At 39.7% G+C, this 19,173-nt stretch overlaps 2 protein-coding genes across 6 annotated transcripts; one reads left to right on the top strand and one right to left on the bottom strand.

Moving 5' to 3' along the window:
* Window positions 1-2,706: 2,706 nt before the first annotated feature.
* LOC117891341 lies at window positions 2,707-4,815 on the bottom strand. Of its 4 annotated transcripts, XM_034796762.1 has the most exons (5): window positions 4,659-4,815; window positions 4,298-4,599; window positions 3,986-4,244; window positions 3,558-3,931; window positions 2,707-2,816 (listed from the first exon to the last, which is right to left on the bottom strand). In XM_034796762.1, the coding sequence occupies exons 2-4, from the start codon at window positions 4,478-4,480 to the stop codon at window positions 3,570-3,572; spliced, it is 804 nt and encodes a 267-aa protein (XP_034652653.1). In that variant the 5' UTR covers window positions 4,481-4,599; window positions 4,659-4,815; the 3' UTR covers window positions 2,707-2,816; window positions 3,558-3,569. The 4 variants fall into 4 exon arrangements, with proteins under 4 accessions (XP_034652653.1, XP_034652652.1, XP_034652654.1 ...); XM_034796761.1 differs by lacking the exon at window positions 2,707-2,816 and having other exon boundaries at window positions 3,442-3,931; XM_034796763.1 differs by lacking the exon at window positions 2,707-2,816 and having other exon boundaries at window positions 3,442-3,919.
* A 1,129-nt stretch (window positions 4,816-5,944) lies between these two features.
* Window positions 5,945-11,608, top strand: LOC117890645. 2 transcript variants are annotated; one of them, XM_034795598.1, is made up of 6 exons: window positions 5,945-6,000; window positions 7,096-8,500; window positions 8,679-8,811; window positions 8,871-9,013; window positions 9,077-9,421; window positions 11,067-11,608. In XM_034795598.1, the coding sequence occupies exons 2-6, from the start codon at window positions 7,126-7,128 to the stop codon at window positions 11,591-11,593; spliced, it is 2,523 nt and encodes an 840-aa protein (XP_034651489.1). In that variant the 5' UTR covers window positions 5,945-6,000; window positions 7,096-7,125; the 3' UTR covers window positions 11,594-11,608. The 2 variants fall into 2 exon arrangements, with proteins under 2 accessions (XP_034651489.1, XP_034651488.1); XM_034795597.1 differs by lacking the exon at window positions 11,067-11,608 and adding an exon at window positions 9,477-10,179 and having other exon boundaries at window positions 5,952-6,000.
* The last annotated feature ends 7,565 nt before the right edge of the window (window positions 11,609-19,173 follow it).

Raw genomic sequence — 19,173 nt, 5'->3', positions numbered from 1 at the left:
ATGTATCCGAGAAATGCATTTCCTCTTAATAAATATATACGCACTAAGTACATATGTACATACATATGTGTACATACATTTTTACTTAGAAAACTAAGATCCATTCAAAATGGACCTAATTCATCAAAATGTTTCTTTACCATAGGATATTGTACAAGCATTCTATGACATGAACTACATACATATGTATGTACATACATACATAGGTAAAACAGAGCCGCGAAAAATATATTTCTCTTTTCTATATTACCGATGTTCTGATTTCTATTTTTTCAATTGCGCTCTCGCAGAGCTTAAAGAGTTGACGCCATTTCATAAACAATATCGATCAAACTCCGCCTACCGACCCACACAAACGCAGGTTTTCACGTGCATGTGAGAGACACTGTCAAAATAAAATAAATTCCCGACCACTAAATAAAGAGTTAAAGGGAACAGCGAATAGCAATGAAAGAAGGGTGTGAGTGTAAATTATGTGCCTGTGTGTGTGGTGTATTCGCCGCACCTATACAGTCAAAGAACTCACTCCACAAATCGATGAAAATAAGCAGCTTCAGAAAATTCTCTTTTTCACCCCTTTCAATGTTACAAAATCCTTTCGATTTCAATAGAAAATATATAGGAACAAAATTAAAACGGAGAATGGCAATGGAAGAGAAGTGTTTGCGTTTGTTCATTCGCCGCTTTAATACACGAACATCAATACAGTCGCATCAGTGTACAAGCAGTATAATAAAGGGGAACAATTTTGTAGCTTCCCCTTTTTTTAAGAGAAGAGAGCGCGGCAAAGAGCATGGGCAACGTTATGTCAGAAAGTAAAGAGAGTGTTGCTATATTTAAGGGGTTAAGAATGGGAAAGAAGAGACGATGAGCGCCAATGTACGAAAGAGCGCAAGTCAATGGCCGCCAGACACTGAAGCAGACGGAGACGGCATTAAAAGGGTTAAATTGGGCGACACGTGGGGGCGAAAGAGAGCGAAAGTGTTAAAGTGGAGCACATGCGTGTTGTTGTATGCCTGTGTTTTGGCGGCCATATTTGTTGGTTGTGAATGAGCAGCAATGAAGCACGTGCAGTCGTTTTTCCCCATTTCCACAGAGAATATAATTTGGTTAAGAATGTTTTTGCACTCCTTCCTGATGGTTCTAAAATTTGTTTAAGCCTTAAAGCTTTCTGATTTACGACTGATTTACAACGATCTGTTAGCATCGAGAGCATCAAATCGCTGGAAGCGTCTGCTGGGGAGGATGTTTAATAAGCGAACTATTGCATTTGTACATATGTATGTATGTACATATGTGTGTCATCTACATCTACATCACCTATCACGCCCTTTAAGCTCGCCCCCCTCCCCTAGAGCCATACACTACACCGCAGAGTGTGAATGAGAGAATGTGCAAAAAATAAGCAAAGCTGCTGGAAGGGTTTACCCACTGCAAATTAATTTCTTCATACTGGCTATAATAATGATCCAATCTGATAGATACGGTCATTCCCTACAAAATGGCGTTATTAGTTTTCTCGTATCTTCAAAATTGTGAATACCGCAGATTTTTCGCGGAAGGGGGCAGGGCGAAATCTTGAAATACACTTGTAACAGTGGGTGGCTCTAGCTTTTATAGTCTCGACTCGGCTATTGATGTTGATCAAGAATATATATCCTTTGTGGGGTCCTTCTGTGAGTTACATACATCCACTTTGTGCACAAATACAATATACCCAATTTACTCTTCGAGTACCGGGTATAATAAAAATTCAAATATGGAATTAGCAGATCATTGTTAAAACATGTTTTTCGATGACATTACATACATTTCGATTGCATTACATGTTACATATTTGTTGTTATTGAGATATCCGATTTGTATACTGTACTAACAAATGTACATACGTACATACATATGTACATTTTGTACGTGTTCAGTGCAAAATAACTTTAGTACAGCACTCCACTTTACGAAGGTTCCGGTTCAATATTATTAAACAATTAATATAGAATCTAGTGGTGTTAATGCTTTTTGCCCGTTTTTGCCCATTTTCAGAAAATATTACATTGTGCAGATGCTTATGAGTTCACTTACATATGTACATATGTATGTATGCATGTAGCGCTGCTGGTGGTCTTGAGCAGAAACAAGGACGCAATATGATGTTGTTCTTTAGAAAATATTGACGAAAACTTTATAACTGAAGGCGAAACTATTGAAATTTCAAAGAGTACTACCCAATTTATTGCTTAGCGAAATGCAATCGCATGTTGCAAAAATTTAAATAAACATACATTCAAATGTTTAAAACAAATTTAAAAGAAATTTTATCATAATTAATATACATTTTTGTAAAATAAATATGTACATGAATGTATGTATGTATGTATGTTCATGTGTACATGTGTATGTACATACAAATATGGGTTTCAATTCGTATGGGGGCGAAATTCCACTTTAGTCTAACGAGCTTTCGTGCACATTTGTAGAAGTCTAGCTTTATTTTTAGGATTAATGGGACAACTTTTTACCCATAGTGCATTGTCCGATATGCCTCTAAGAAGAATTAACTAACGAATGCTTCTTTCTTGTGTCTTTGCAGAAGAGGATGACTCTTCCGCCTCCACAAGAGCTACAATCATAAACACCCAGCTGCTCGTGAAGAAATATATGTATGTACATATGTAAATGCGTGTGCATATGTACATATGTAAGTGTATTAATTTAACGTATAGTAAATTATTAATCTTTCTGATAAAATTATATATTCAGTATTTAGAGTTCTGGCTAGCTAGTAATATAAAGCAGAAACTCAAAATCGAGGAATATAACTTCCGATCAACAAAAAATGTTTTACATATATGTTTATTCGTTATTTTCTAAAAAATCTCATAAACCAGAGACCAGTTCTGAAAGTTAACCAACTATATAGAAAACTGATTCAACAGTTGGATATAATTTCCATATTCATGGCTGAAGCCGGCTGGTCGGCAATCCGGGTGAGTGACGCATGTATTGATGTGTTGCCGCTTACACATATGTACATATATATGTACACATATATACATACGTACATATGTACATATCAAAAATAGGTACGAAATGGGTCAATCCTGATCCTATGCGGACCTCCGAAACAAAACCAAAAGCCAAGAAACGAGGTCTCCTTTTATCTAGCAACAGATTCATACTTATTCGTGTGAAGTCAAGACAAATCCGGTTTCGAGCGATATTAAAGAACAATGCATTCATTTGCATTTATTCTTGTGTCTTACACGTACACAGACGCTTGCAAAGGCTGCCTAGGGTACACTTAACGCAGACTCAGCGGTGACGTTTCGCTTATATGTATAACAAATCGAACCCATCTATGTACATATATTTTGTATGGTTAATAATCTAGTGTTCATAAAATTAGTAATGCCAGCTTAATTAAGAAATTTTGCGGTCAAGTCCTTTAGTCAGATATAATGGGCCTATTTATTATTATAGTCTTTAAAGTTCGAATAAATATTTTAGATCTTGATTTTGCGGTCAGATTTTTGATCATGAGGGACGAACTTAAAAATAACGGAACCAACTAGTTAGTCGGTTGTTTCCATTTTGAGGACAAATTTCTCCATTATAGCATTAAGCCTCTTGCGTTCCTTGAGCTGCTGCTGCATGAGTTCTGAGATCTGCGTGCCGAGAGTTAAAAGTGCCTCTGTATTGGCTTCTGTTCGCTGCGCGTTTAAGCGAGTCTGTCTATTTAGGTCCTTCAACTCCTTAGCGATATCCAATAGCATCGGCACCGCGCTTTCATTTCCAATTTCAAACGCATTTACATCATTATGAACCAGCTTTCGCCTTTTGGCAGGAGTTTGCGAAGTCCTAATGAGCTGTTCCATTTTCTCACCCATACGTCTAACATTGCCCCGATTGGCGCATTCGTCATCTTCCTCATCATCTATATATAAAAAATTGGATATTAATTTGGTGCGGGTTGATATATTAGTCTTACCTTCATCTGTGGTTGTGACCTCATCCTGGTCGGTCTTGATGTTGTGCAATTGCAAACTGTTGGACATTTCCGGACGTGCCTTTGGACGTGACTCAACCACGCTGTCTGCCATATCATACAAGTCACAGATCACGGCCACTGCATCCTCTAGAGCTGTGAGTGTGTCCTGATACAGCGAGCCTTTGCCGCTGGCATTTGAATCCTCTAACCTGTTATTGGTAATCTTTTTACGAATGCAGCTTTTCCAGTCTTTCCATACCTATCAACAGCCAAGTGTGATGACGGAATATAGGGCGATTGCTCGGCACTTACTCTCTTCCATTCACAAGCTTCTTTCACAGGCGGGCCCACGCTATTTAGTTCCTTTGAAAGGCGCTTCCATGCAGCCTCCGCAGCCAGCTTATCACCCTTGATGTAATTTTTGGCTATCATTGGGTGTCTCTCCATAAAGGCGATGAAAATGGCATCTTGCTGTGCAGTTCTATGCTTGCCCATGGCTAAGCTGGGATCACTTCATGGGGCTATGACAGTGTGGCACGGACTACCAACTTGCCCACACAGCTGCACTCCTTTTACTTGGTGGCGGAGAAGTCGAAGACGTTGGGGGCCAACATCTTTATACAAAGTAGTCCGTAAGTAAAATTATGTATTAAAATTGTTCATCATCACTTACATTTTGCGTGGGTTTCTTATTAGTTTTCTTTTAGTTCCTTGCACGCCGAGGTCACGAATCTGTAATTTTAGCTATTGAAACAAATTGAAGTCACTTTTAACACCATTTTAGCTCGTTTTTCCACAAAATAAAAAATAAACAATTTTAGTTTTTTTGCATTATTAAAATCAGTGTGACCGCGGATTCATCCATCAAATATACTACACAACCCTCAAAAATATACAAAAATATACCTTAAATACCTTATTTTAAAAATATACCGTAAATATACCGTAATCTTAAATCGTATTCCTCAATTTTGCTATTATATTTAATATTAATAGCTAGTTAGGATTCTCAGGGCTAAAACTGTAATTTTACTCTAATCATCATTAAATTCTCCACAAAATTTGCTGATATTCAAGACTTCCATTTTTTTTAATGTTTCCAAATTAAGTCTAAAGCTTAGTACTCAGATCGAAAAAGACGTTTGCTAGCAAACAGTGCAATATATTTTTCTAGCGGCAGAGTGTGACCAAAGGTGAAAACCGCTTTCCGTACGGCTACACTTTACAGTTCTCAGGAAGCCCGTTTGGCTTTGTTTACCTTTTTGAAAATATGTGAAAATTGAATAAAAGGTTAATTAAACAGTGAATGCAAAATGTATCCATGTATTAGACTGCTTTTAGTGGGATTGGCGGCTCTTGCATTAACTGAGGAGGAGGACAATCAATGAAATAAGCATCGACAACTTTGATTAAACCGATATCTGCAGGAAAGAAACCAGGACGGTCGTTTGTCTATACATGTGAGTATTAAAATAATCATATAAATATGTGCATATGTATGGAAACCCATCTAACAATATCCTTTGTCAGCGAGATAGATATTCTATTTCTGGTGTTCGTTTGCCGAACGAATACTGGCGATTAAATAACAAAAAAAAAAAAAAATGTTACTTCGGAGTATCGATGTATCGATAGCACACATTAAAAATATTTATCCAATGACTTTCCACGGTTCCAATAGAAATTGCACAGCACTAAACGAAAACGACTTTGTCGATTTTTCTACGATACGGCGCGCATTACTTCAAATTTAAAAAGTGAAAAAAACATATCATCTTTTGAAAAATCAGAAAAAAGTTTGTTACTGATATGAAATGAAGAACTGACTTGCACCTTTTGCTCCGAAATATTCACCCAGTTCCAAACGGCCCATATCTTATCGTTAATATTAGTATTTGTAGATAACCACAACTGATAAGCTTCGCCCCGAAGATTACCACAGTTGGCACATGGGCAAACCTCTAACTTGCTCAAAAATTTTACTTCAGTCCGAACAGTTCAACAGGTGGAACAAGGTAATGCTGAAAAGCGCTGTTGATATCGGGAGATGGAATGTAAAGCTCGAAATAGTGATAGAACGAAAAAAAGAGAAATATTTAATAAAAGCGTGAACTCTGTTAGGGTGTATGAGAAAATAAAGGATTAAACCATTAGCTACAAAAAATTGCTAACACTACCTCGAAAACTAAAAATTTTGAGTTGCTATAAGTTTGTTATCTAATCACAGTGGCTTAAATTTTAGTGTGTTCGCGTATATGTAGTGAGTTCGTAAATTGGGGCGCGGGTCTGCCGTGAGTTTTACACCTGACTCATTTTCCTGTGTATGCATAGTTTGCCCGTATCGCAAACTGGCGGTAATATCTGTTGAATGGCAATGGCAATAAATATTAGGCAGCAATGCAAAGGAAAAGAGTACACAAATTCGTTTTGGATCTTATAAAAACTGATAACATATATCGGTATAGCTACAGTACCAACCATATACCTACATATGTATGTACGCAGTTTATATAGTGCATACATACATATGTACATACATACGAATGTACATATGTACATATATATGATCTGCACTTGACTCATTCTCGTCTACAGTGTTGTATTTTCGGATAGATGTGACATCGGGACATGACGTCACCTTCCCTTCAATAATCTCGAGGATATGTATTTATGGAAAGCTCATTATACCAGCAGATAGCAAGCGTTCTATCTACACAAATACATTTCACAAATACCCCACTATTAGTCATGTATCAACCGATTAGTAACTTTTACAATGAGTAAACATTGAGACACCTAAAAGCTCAGACTGTTTGCTGATAAGGCCCTAGCGATACGGAATTCGAGGAATGTCTAAAATACTCCAAAATTACAAAACTAATGAGCCTCTGGCAGGGTAACGATATCAATATTTCGGACTGGATTTCAGTTTCAGTTTTTGGGTCAGGGTTAACTTAAGAAGGCAAACGTTTAACCGGTTCGACTTACTTAAAGAAATGCATATAAACATTTAAATACATACATATGTACATACTTGTGTACATTCATTCATAAAGGAATAAGTAATTGTAAAACCAAACAAGAGCTTAATTGAGGTAAATTTTTTCTAGGTTTCCTAACGAAAACGAAAAACACACACCATGATGCTCCAAAATTTCATGGCAGCAGTCCTCTGCCTAGGTTTGACCCTCTTAATGGGAGTTGTTCAGGCACAGGAAAATGCCATGTTGCAGATACCACCGTCTCTCGTGGAGTGCTACAACACATCGTATTTTATGAATCGAGACAATCGACTGCCAGCCAATATGGATACGCTCATTTCGCTGATCGAAAAGGTAGAAAACAGCTACCCCACGTCAGGCGTACAGGCAGACATTAGAACAGTGGCGGTGTCCTTGCTCCATCGATTTCGTCAAGACGGCATCAAGAAGGCCCCCGGTGTGACTGCCGTGGATGGTGTAATACCATACAGTCCTACTGGCTTCCAGTTTCCCAAGTTTCGCATTTTGCTTTCGCGCCTCATCCCCGGCAATGCCAACAGTTTCCCCAACAACTCACTAACCAGTGTGGAACGATGCTCTCTTCACTTTATGCTCTCCAGCACCTTTGACACGCGGGTTCGCGGCGATGAGAATAGCGTATGTAATCAACTCTCCCAGTATCGGGCGCACCGACTGCCGCGGTCAGCGAAGGCCGACGATGAGATCAATTTTATTGGCGATGTAGAGTTGTTGAGCGGGGAGCGTCCAAAGCGGGGACGTTCCGCCATTCCCGATTCAAAATATGTGCAGCTTGGAGAATTGGACTACGAGTCCGACTGGGCTTATTCAGGCTCGGAAGGCACCAGCCAGTGTCCCGTTGAAGATGGTCTTGTTCGTACCCCCTGGGGAACCGTTTCCGCAGGCACTGTAATAGCTGGAATAGCGGCGGGCGTTCAACAGCAGACAGTACAGCTAAACACCTTGTTGGCCCTGGCCAGCCAGCGACGTGGGCGAGGAAGAAGTCAGTCCCAAACTAGTAATAGCATTGACAATCGTTGGGCAGCTACTCTGGCCGGAGATTTGGCCGAAGTGACACTTGTCCAGGTGCCGGTGTCTACCAACAATGCAGCTTCTGTCGGCGCCACTGGCGGCTGGAACGACACGGTTCTGCCGCATTGGTATTTCTTGTCGCAGCGAACCAATCTCGAAGCTACTGATGCCGAGATTCGCGGAGGCCTTGATGGCTTGATTCTTGCCAAAAATGTGGCCAACTGGAGAACTCAAGCGTCTAGTTTAAAGTTGTCCCAGCTACTCCGAATGTACTACTCCACAAATGGGGTTTTAAGCTCTGGAGTCAACGCCTGCAGTCGGCAAAGCCAGTTCCCCAATGTGGCACCATCTACAGAAATGACAGAGCAGACAAGTGCCTTCGCACAGGTTCTGGATCGGGAAATGCAGTTGCGAGTCACCCTCCAGCCGCTTGCAATCACTCAATTTGCTTCAACCGCCGCCCTTTCCCTAGTGACGTATGTGCGTAAGTAATCTTGATCATCTTTTAATACTATCGCGGAACCACACTGTCTTTCATATGCAATTTATCATTAAAAATAACCAATGGATCATTGCGAGACTATTATAAAAAACGATGCAATCATGCACTGCATTGCGTTACTGTCCTTTTGGATTACCCCTTTTCTTTCTCATTGAATCAGCGCAATCCTTGAATGATGTTTCCTGCACGGCAACCAGCAGTCTGGACTTGACGGATGTCATTACTCCAATGACCAATTTATACATTTTTCTGGATACCTCTTGGCAGTACAGCTCCATTGTTGACTATGTGTTGTAAGTAGAATTTCCATTGCTCTATCAACTGTTTATTGTTATTGAATGGTCTCTTTCAGCTATATTATGCAACAGCTTAATATCCATCCCTATGCTAGCACAGTTACTTTACTGTCGGCTCAGGATGGGTTAGTGATTGTAAACACCACAAACTACATCACAGATGTCTCCCAACAGTGGAATTTGACAACACAGGCGACATGTAGGTTATTACTGGCAAGGTATTTGGACGAAGAGTTCTAAAATTATTTGGTTCCTCCCACAGATGCCCAGGGTCTAAACTTACCTAATGTGCTACGTACGATTCAGAACATTACCCAGAACCTTATGAACGCGGAGCAGACAAATTCAAGTCTGAGCGGTCATTCTTTGGTGGCTCTCATCATACCAAATCAGCAAACCATCAACGATGGTGACTCATCTTACGCTACCTCGGAAATTCAGTACATTCAAGAGCAGATTCCCGATCTGCGTTTCATATATTATGGTGGTGGGAGCATTCAACGCTTTGCAAGCTTTGTACGCGATCCCACGCAGGATTTGTTCTCCCTAACCTTGGGCAGCACAGTGGCCAGTTCAGCAGGACCAGTTGCGAAGCGCATTGCTAAAAGTAAAAACGTTGTTTCGTAGTGATTGACTTGTCGCAATAATGTTGGTTTTTACAGTACCTCGTCGCATCATCAATCCACGCTGCGGATCAACCTGGATCACAAGTAGCTGGGGCACTGATCAAACCGCCCAGTATGTTGGCCCTGGCATGGTCAACTTCTATCGGGTATCAGCCAACTATTTCTTCGGCACTGGCTCCAACCGCCTCCTGACTATTCAGACTCAGAATGGTGGGAGCTACACTATCTGTACTTCACGCAGCTATCAGTGGCCACAGCAGAACTCAACGGCAAGCTCGACCACCCCAAACACCATAGATCAGAGCTGCACTCAGATTTCCGGCAACAGCTTTTCATATGACCTTTCCAGCGCTTGTAACGGCTACTACACCATCACACAGTGTCCTGATCTGTTTTTGTCAGTCCAGGCCACCACCAACACCACATCTTGCACACAGGAAGCATGCCAGACACCTGCTCAATGGCGTTACATTGTGGCAATGACCAATATGGGCTGCTACAGCGGAGTCTCGGGACTCGCAGGCAGTCTTTTGACAATCATCATCGCATTTATTTTGCAAAAGCTATTGAAATAGTTGCCGACGTAGTAGTATTAGTGGTACAGTGGCAGAGTTCAAAATATACATTCCCGTCCCTAACCGTGGGGTTAATTATCGTATTGTTTTATACTAATCCTATCATTTTTTAATTATTAGTTGTATGTTCCAGTGAAGTAGAATAAATTCCCCAGCTAGAACTATGCAAACCATTTTCATTTCTACAGTTGTTCCCGATAGTAAAGCCCATTAAAGGAAGTGCATTTAATTGCTTTTGTTCTTTGTTTCATTTTCAGCGATAATGGACAGTTTTCCGTTTCAGCAAGGGTCTGATGTGTCCAATATGACAACAGTAATAGCGAATATCTTTGTGTTCGTCGATACGTATTGGCCCTACAATTGGGTGGTGGACTATGTAGCGTAAGTTTTGGCTTGCTGTGATATTTATTTATATTTATTCATTTAAAACTGAATAAATCATTGTAGGTACGTACTGCAGGGAGCAAACATACATCCCTATGCCAGCAAGGTAACAGTTTTTGCAGCTTCCGATGCCTCGGTTCTTGTTAATACCACGGACTACATTATCAATGTGTATGAGGAATGGAACTCAACATCACACTACTGGCGTAAGTGCTCGCATACATTTAGTTTAGAATCGTGTGATTTAATATTGGTCTCATAGATCCGACTGGCTTCAATCTCCCGCTGATTCTGAATACGTTAAGCACCAGAGTGGAGGAATTACTTGGAGAGGACCGAGTCGCCGACAATCTTGGCGGTCGTTCCCTAATTGCTCTGCTAGTACCAAGCCCAACATCCTTCGTAAATGAGCATGACTACGACTACTGCCAGAATTATATAGATCGCCTTGGGAAGAGTCTTCCAAACTTGCATTTCCTTTACTATGGTGGTGGTGCTTTAGTGAGGTTTCACGACTTTGTTAGAGACCCCAGTAAAGATTTGTTTGTTCTGAACACTGAAAAGCCACCTGAGGAGTGTGGTGATCCTGTCATTGCACGCATTCGGCAGGGTAAGATCTCTTGACTTCACATTGAAGGATTTCACCAAAGCCTTACATTTCCACCAGTTCCTCGACGCCTTTCCAATCCACGTTGCTACTCCAATCGAGCCATAAGTGAGTTTGGTATGAACTCTCTCAAACAATTCGAGCGCTTGGGGAGTATTAATTTTTACCGACTGGATTCGCTCTACATGCCGGTGAGGCAGAGCATGCGCTACCTAAGAGTTTCGCCTGTAAGTCCAATAACGTTCACGGTATGCACATCCCGAAGTCTTGCATTGCCTTTCCGAAATCTAAGCGCTCCCCTAAGGGATGATGAGAGCTGCCAGTCAACGGCATTGGGTTCATATAGCTATGATCTGACTGATGCCTGTGCTGGTTATGACTTTGAGCCTTGTCCCCCTTTATTTTTCTCCGTGCAGGCTCAAAGTTTTGGAGAGGTCTCGTGTACAGATGCAGAATGCCAAACGCCCGACGAAGCCCAGTATATAATCAGCTTAAATAATCTCGGCTGCAATGGCGCAATGGCTCATCAGTTGACTCTATCATTGGGGGTTTCAGCTCTTTTATTTGTCTTCTTAAGTCACACCTAAACGAAAGCCAATGTGTCACATATGTACATAAAAACGTCGAATAAACCTTCATGAATCGCTTAAGAAAATAAACTAGGACGCCTGGCCGAACATATGGCCTTCCTACTGCCCTTCCTCCAGAAGAGGAGACTACAAATAAAAACCAACGCTTAACCAACATTCCCCTTGTGCCTCTTCGTGCAGTGTATTGTCGCATCGCTGTGTAGTTATATTTGCATGTGACAAATAAAATTCAAATAAAAGCCCTTATGACAATTTTTAAATTGTTTGATTTGTTAAATACCAAAATTTGGCATCTGTTGGCATTATTTGATAATGTAAATAAATATTTAAACTTTTACATGACATCTACAGCTGAACTACATAACGACACCTAGCGTTGCTTTACGTAAGCTTGACGGTATAAATTTGGCACAGCTGCATAAAACTGCAAAAACCCGAGCTTCGAAGAACTACCGCAAGAATGCGACATTTGTCCTTTATGAAATAATTGTTTGAAAGTATACGATCAATTACCATCAATGCGTTATACCACTGTGATACAAATGCCACGGTCCGACATGAAAAATTAAATTAAACAAATCAACTACAACTACTTAATTACAACTACACAACCACAAACACACTGGAACATCTCAGCTACCTGGAACCTAGCGCTGCTTTTACGGAAACTAAACGGAATAAATTTGGCGCTGCGGCATAAAACTGCAAAACGCAATGCTGCGCAGGACTACCGCTAGAGGGCGACGTTAGCTATAATGAAATAAGTGTTTGAAAGTATAAGATCAGATCGATGCGTTATACCACTGTGATACAAACGCCACTGTCCAGCACGAAAAATTCAGTTATTTTAACCCTTTTATTACATTTAAACTTAAATGTTCTATTTCAATGCTACCCCAAAAGCGGTTTTGGCTTGTCTTCAAATGAAAAGGTTTTTCAAGGTTTCGGAAAAAGGATCGGGTTTGGACTTTTATTGTATTTTAGTGCGTTTCAGAGTAAGCTTTAATAAAAAATTATGATTAGTTATTACTTAAATCTCTTCTTTTGTATCTTGCGAAACCTCACGTGTTTTTTCGAGTCGGTTTTGCTTAGGATAAAATTCAATTGTTTTAGATGGCCTGTCGTTTCGCGACACCTCTACTCTAAAGACATATAAATAACACGAAAAAGAGTTCTGAACGATAGATTTTTATAGCTTGGGCATTCACGAGGTGCCTGGAATAAAAGCCTAAAATAATTGAAGCGACTTCTCACTTTAATTTATGATATGTCAACATTTTCCAGGAGCATCCGAAGCCGTCGTCCTGCCGTTGCAAAATTTTTAATAATCTAAATTTCTTTGGAGTTCCACACTACCGACTAGCATTCAAATCATAGGAGTGTTCATGGAAAAACAAAAACCAACAATTCTACATACATTTTTTTTGGCTTTCAAATATATGTATGTACATGCATAATTACATATGTACATACATACACATGTACATACATACATATGTATGTATGTATGTAATTCTTGTCAGGAACGTGTTGACAACCCCAGCAAGTGGGCAAAGGTTTTGCTATTGTTGCTTTGGCAGCAAACCAAAGTTTGGGGCACAAAAGCCGCTTTGTCACAGATGGCAGGAGTAAGGAGGTGTTTTTGTGCGGCTTTGTAATCTTTGTAATCAAGCGCAAGGATGCACAGACAGAAGTGTTGGTTTCCTTGGGGTGCTAGTGAAGTAAAGATAGGTAGAGGGGTGCGCCTAATCGAATATATTTTAATGAGTTTACAATAAAACTAGCATAAAATTGTTATCTATACATAATATATTTGAAAAAAGTAAGCCTCCCAGTCTTGCATGAGAATCAGGATGCAGCACCCTAAAAACTCAACCAAACCGCTCAGGGCTCATGCACATGTCAAGTGTTGCATTTGCCCCTTAACAAAATTTAAGGTATAAGCACAAACCGCAATTCAAAATGTCAGGCAACCAATTGGCATCACCCCTGACCTCTGTCCAGTAGCAATTTTCGAGTGACGTCCTCGCCGTGGTGGTTGATTTTTGTGCTAGGCAAGGGCGTGCTTACGAGTGTATTATCCAGAACTGGTTTCCTGTCGCAGTACGGATTGAGACGGTTATTAAATGACCTCAGGTCAATCAAATTGTTGTGTACAATTTAAAAAGATGAAGGCTCAAGCATAAATTGGTCAACACTTACAATATCATTTAAATATACCCCCATTGTCGCAATTTGTAGCCGTGGTCAGCCCAAGCAGTAGGGGTCAGCTCTGAATAGTTTGTTTGTTTTCCTTGTCACACGTGCCATTATGTTTGGAAACCTATCAACTGGACAATGAGCATTAGCCGGGATTAACCGGTTTGTTCATAAATACCTTTTTCCTGCAACCAAACATTATACGTTGAAGCGCCGTGGAAAAGTCACCGAAACGTCAGCCCAAACATACTCAAGGGGGAGACGAATTGGGGCACGGTCTATGTTTTAAGTTTTTGTTTTTGATCATTGCAAGCTTCTGGTGAAAATTTATATAAGCCGGGTAGTTAAAAAATATAACAGAAATTCAATGTAAATGAGGACGCAATACTTGAACTGAAGTACGTAAATTCCTTTAGAAAAAATATCTGCAAAAAGTACCACAACATGAAAAGAAAAACTTTTTACGTTTTTTTTTTCTTTTCTGTTTGTAAACTGTTATGCTCTTTTATTATTTATTATTATTATTATTATTTTAATTGACGTATTTTAATTCTTTTTACTCATATAAATGTTTTATTAAAATTGATTGTACTTTAATGTTATGTAAGAACACGTTATTGAGAAAGCGCATTTAAGTTATGATATGGTTATCACGAAACATTTTTTAAAATTTTAAATCATTTTGCGAATCAGTGTGAAAATAAAAGCTAACACAATATGAATCCTTCCAATATGAATCTCGAAAACATCAAAGCTTTTAATAATTTTGCGAAACTGTGTGGAAATAAGAGTCGACACAATTGCAAATATGAATCTAGAAATTTCGATATTTACTCTAACACGAGTAGTTGTATTTTAAAACCCCGAATCCATGTTTCTGCAAATTCACTTAAAACTAATAGAAAATATTTTTTGCCCGTCTGTCCACTTGACTGTCCCATTGAGGAAAACAAACTTAATCAAATCTGTCAGAAAACCGCAGCCCAACTCAACTCATTTTACTTTAGCTGGCGTCTGACAAATGTCGCCCCAAGTTACAAAAGCTCGAGTTTCTATATGCACTTCTCTTGCGTCTTGAAGGAGTCCTACACTACACGCTCTACTAAGCCAACCGGCTGTGACCGCAAAGCAGACCCGAACTTCTTTCTCCCCTCCTATATTTGAAGTCGAGAATGTGTCTAAGAAAATATTATTGCTGACTGTGCATCGAAAGTTGATGAAATACTTTAATAACATGCGATATAGAACTAGAGACTGAGTCGCATATCAGTGTCCTGACAGGCAAGCACAGGAGTGGGGACACAGTACACAGGACAAAGCCAGGACGACCGCAAATCAAACTGACTGCAAAAGTTTTTAGCCCCAAGCAATGGGTAACATGTGATAAGTTTATTGTCTTACCGCATGACGCACACACTCACGTTCGAAACCAAATGGAAGTGAAAAAGGACCAAAGACCAATATCACATTTCATAGCAGAAAATATGCTTTCTTGGTAAATAAATTAAGTTGTCTCGCCCACAAATATTAATTGCCTAATTAGCATATGCGTCTGGCGTGACCGGAGACCCCAAAATCCTTTTCTGACCTGAATGGCCAAGGAATCGAAACCGGCAAGGACGAGGCTCAGTGACATTCTGAAAGAGGAGTGCTTCGGGCATTTTCATAATGAAGGGCGAAGGCCAAGCTCACATGTTGACTGAACAGCACGTGACTTTGTTTACTCGAAAAATTTGCCATTCATACATTATATGTAATTGGAGCTGCGAAATTGATTTATACGAATGGAAAATGGAAGAACCGCTGTGTAGTTGAATTTAGCGTGTGTTAAGTCGTAAAACAGTTGCCTTTCTTTCTTCAGATGCAAGTCCGTGGGTATTTTCTAACATTCGAAGCTAATTTTTTGACTGGAGTTGTATCTTTACATTCTTTCCCTTTGATCAAACGTAAAAAAAGACCACACTCGTACATGCACCACATCATCCAAGAACTTCACTGTTAGAATTGGGGGTTGTTAACCATTTTGGTCCCTTAATTATTGTGTTTTCTGCTTTGTTCTTTGGTCATTGTTAACAGCAAATTTTTTTTTCCTTCTTGGAGATACTCTAAATGTAGGCTATCGATTTTTTTAATGAAATATGACAAGCTCATAAATTTAAAACCGTTATTAAAGCAACCCGACAGTTCAAATAATTATGGCTTAAGTTATTAATAAAGTGGGGTGTACTATTAGTAATAAAGTTCAGAACAATTCAGATTTTCGCAATATTCAAGGCGCTTAACTTAATATGTACATATGTATATATTAAGATGAGGTCTCAAGATATTTGTACGGCTTTCTACATATGTAAGTACTTGAGCTCCATAATTCCTTTACATCCATGATGATGTTTGTAATTCGTGTATTGTAAGAAGGACTGTGAGGGACGAGAGTACGTGAAAGAGTTTCAAAAGGTTGAAATCAAGCAGGCCAAATCTCGCGTGGCAAAAAGTTTGGCGATTTTCGGAAGGAGCGAGAAGTAGCCAGCCAGGAACTGAAACTTTTCGGTAAATACGTTCACTCGCATGGTACGATGCCTATACAAATTTTGCAGATGCTACCCTTTGGGAAATATTTAGTGGAAGCAGAGTAACAAACACTCATAACATTTTCATTAACTGCAAACGAAGCACAAGAGGATATAAGGATCCTCCATGAAGACGGAGCACCGTGTTCCCGCGTTTTAATTGCAGATACCAAGGAAACCGCAAGCTAACAATCCATTAACTTTTTGCCTCTCCACTGGAAAAACTAAAGGGCATCCCAAGGCAGTTGTTTTTGCATTTTAAAAAGGAAGGGGATTTCTTTTTTCGACCTTTTTTTACTCAGAGTTCACATTGCAGCTGTAGTGCCTCTTCATCATCAGCACCAGGAACAAACGGAGCTGCAAATGATGAAGGATACAGAAAGATGCTACCACAGACACACACACATACTATAACAGGCTTGAATACGGTTTTGCTTGCTTTTCCCTCTCAAGGCAAAGCAAGTTTTTCCACTTTTTGAGGTTTTAAATGCAAGTTTTATCTTGACTTGCCTTCCGAATTTTGAAAAAGGGCAATGGCAAACACTTTAACTGCTAGCGTAAAGAAATATTACACAACAATCACATTCGACTTGAATACTGCATGCGACCTAATTTTATATTCCCTGTATCATTTGATTCGGTTTCGGCTTGGGCTTACCTTGTCAGGGTTAACAACCCTAAGTTACCCCTTTTTGTCTTATTGTTTGGTCTCTTCCCGCCTTGAGGACTTGTAGCCGAACAGCTGTTTACCAAGCGAATAAACAATCAGTGGACCGACCATGCGGCAAAGAGAACTGGGTAGGTATTAGTAAAAATAGTAAATTCGAATATTTAAAAAGGATCTTTCGCTTGACTACGAGGGCTTGACATGACAGGATGATTCCATAAAGGATGCTATGTACGTGCCTAAAATGCATGCATTCTCGCAAATGAAATGGGGAAAGCCGTTGGAAACCCTATTTTTTAAATAGCGATAAGGATTTACTAAAACTTTGGCACACACTCGCACATATCCTTGACCACAAGACGTTAGGATACGTCCACGCAGTGGTCTGTAATTAATGAAGTGTTGACCGAGTCAAAATTAATGCAAAACTTTGGCATGTCTCGGTAAGAAAACGGACCCAAAAGGAAAACCCTTTTTTGGGGCAACACATGTGTGACGTGCGAAGGGCTTCGATTGTGGCAGAGGATTGCTGTGGTTCGCAGACCAGGCCGTGTGCTAAGTGGCATGTGGTCAAATGGGCCAAGTTTCGGGTCCATGGTCAAGAATAGTTTCAATTTACGCCTTATGCGAAAACATTCATCAAATGTGATCCAGAAATGTGAAATGTCAAAAATTCAGGGCACATATCCCCCCAATGCCTCCTCTGCAGCTGTTAGTGCAACCCTTATCGAGGCCGAAATGGGTTAACTGACCGGTTTGCGACTTTGAGCGGGTGTGAGTGTCCGGTTTTGGAATAATTAATCACAGACTCACATGCGATTTGTAAAGTTAATTACCGTGGCGAAAGCTTTCACAGAGAAGGGTTCGTTGTGGTTGTGTGTAGCTTATGAAACTGTGTGTGAGGTGTCAGTGTATGGCTAAGTGCTTGACGTGTCTCCAATTACTGACAGCTTAGCACATATTCCAACTGGACGTTGCTTGAGCATTTATTATTCATGTCCTACCCTCTCTACAACTGAAAATTTTCTATTTCCACTCTGGTCCATGCGACAGGGCTAACATTTTCCACTGACAGCGACAGCGTCGTTGAGTGTACCATCGCCTGGCTTCTATCTTGGTTTGATTTGCCTGCAGTGTTATCCGAGGTGCTTTTCTGCTATAACAGTAACCAGTTATTTTCCTTATAACCCGGGCATGTCCCTCACCAGCTTTGCTTAAAAAGGTATCATGAAAAATGCATGGCCAGACACCGCATTGAGGTGCTTAGGTGAGAAGATAAACTCAGTTAAGAGTGCAGCACATGGCTGAATAAGTGTTAGTACTTGTACATGTGAATGTACTTGTACAAATTTCTATAGAAGTTCTTCCCAATAAGATGAAAATAAATCAAAACTCTATTCAAACACATTTAAAGATCCCCAACAAAACGGCAATGGCAAAGGTGAGGAACCATTTATTGATTTTATTATACGAATGCAAAACTTTTGTCAACTTGGTAGGACAAACGCAAAGAATAGAATGTCCCAACGGCTTGAGTGTTCAAAAGATATGTGGGAAATATTTCAGACTTTTAATTTAATGTCGAAAATAGTTTGGGAAGCATCACATGACAAAACACTTTAAGGAATGAGTACATAGTGTATCCTAGCATTGTTTGTTGTAATCGTTTTCGAAATACCACTTGTACTAAAGGGCTTAAAGTATCATCTATCCAAACGAAGATACATACATACAAAATAGTAAATAAATATGTACACACATACATACATAAATGTACACAATTTATCCAATATTTAAACGAATTTTAGTTCCACAATCAACTGAATGGCGCCTTACATTATCGTTATATTACAATTATGAACGATAAAAGTGTAATTACCAACAATTTCTGTTATTAAAGTTGCACTTTTATTGGCCACACGCAATGTTGATCCATACAGGCATAAATAAATAGAAAATACACAAAATTTCACACGAATATTCATAAATTAATCAAATATATTGTTTGCTGACAAAAGAGAGGAGGGTCCTCCAGTTCGTTCAGCCCTCTTATATGAATGAGGGGAGGGAGCAAAGGGCCGCCGCCCACACGCGACAATTGACCCTTTTGTTAATTAAATTTCAGATACAATGGACGGACATTT

The sequence above is a fragment of the Drosophila subobscura genome, chromosome E (assembly GCF_008121235.1).
Source record: "Drosophila subobscura isolate 14011-0131.10 chromosome E, UCBerk_Dsub_1.0, whole genome shotgun sequence".
Classification (NCBI taxonomy): Eukaryota; Metazoa; Arthropoda; class Insecta; order Diptera; family Drosophilidae; genus Drosophila; species Drosophila subobscura.
The sequence above is the reverse complement of the archived record's forward strand: the minus strand, read 5'-3'. Positions and strand labels throughout refer to the sequence as shown.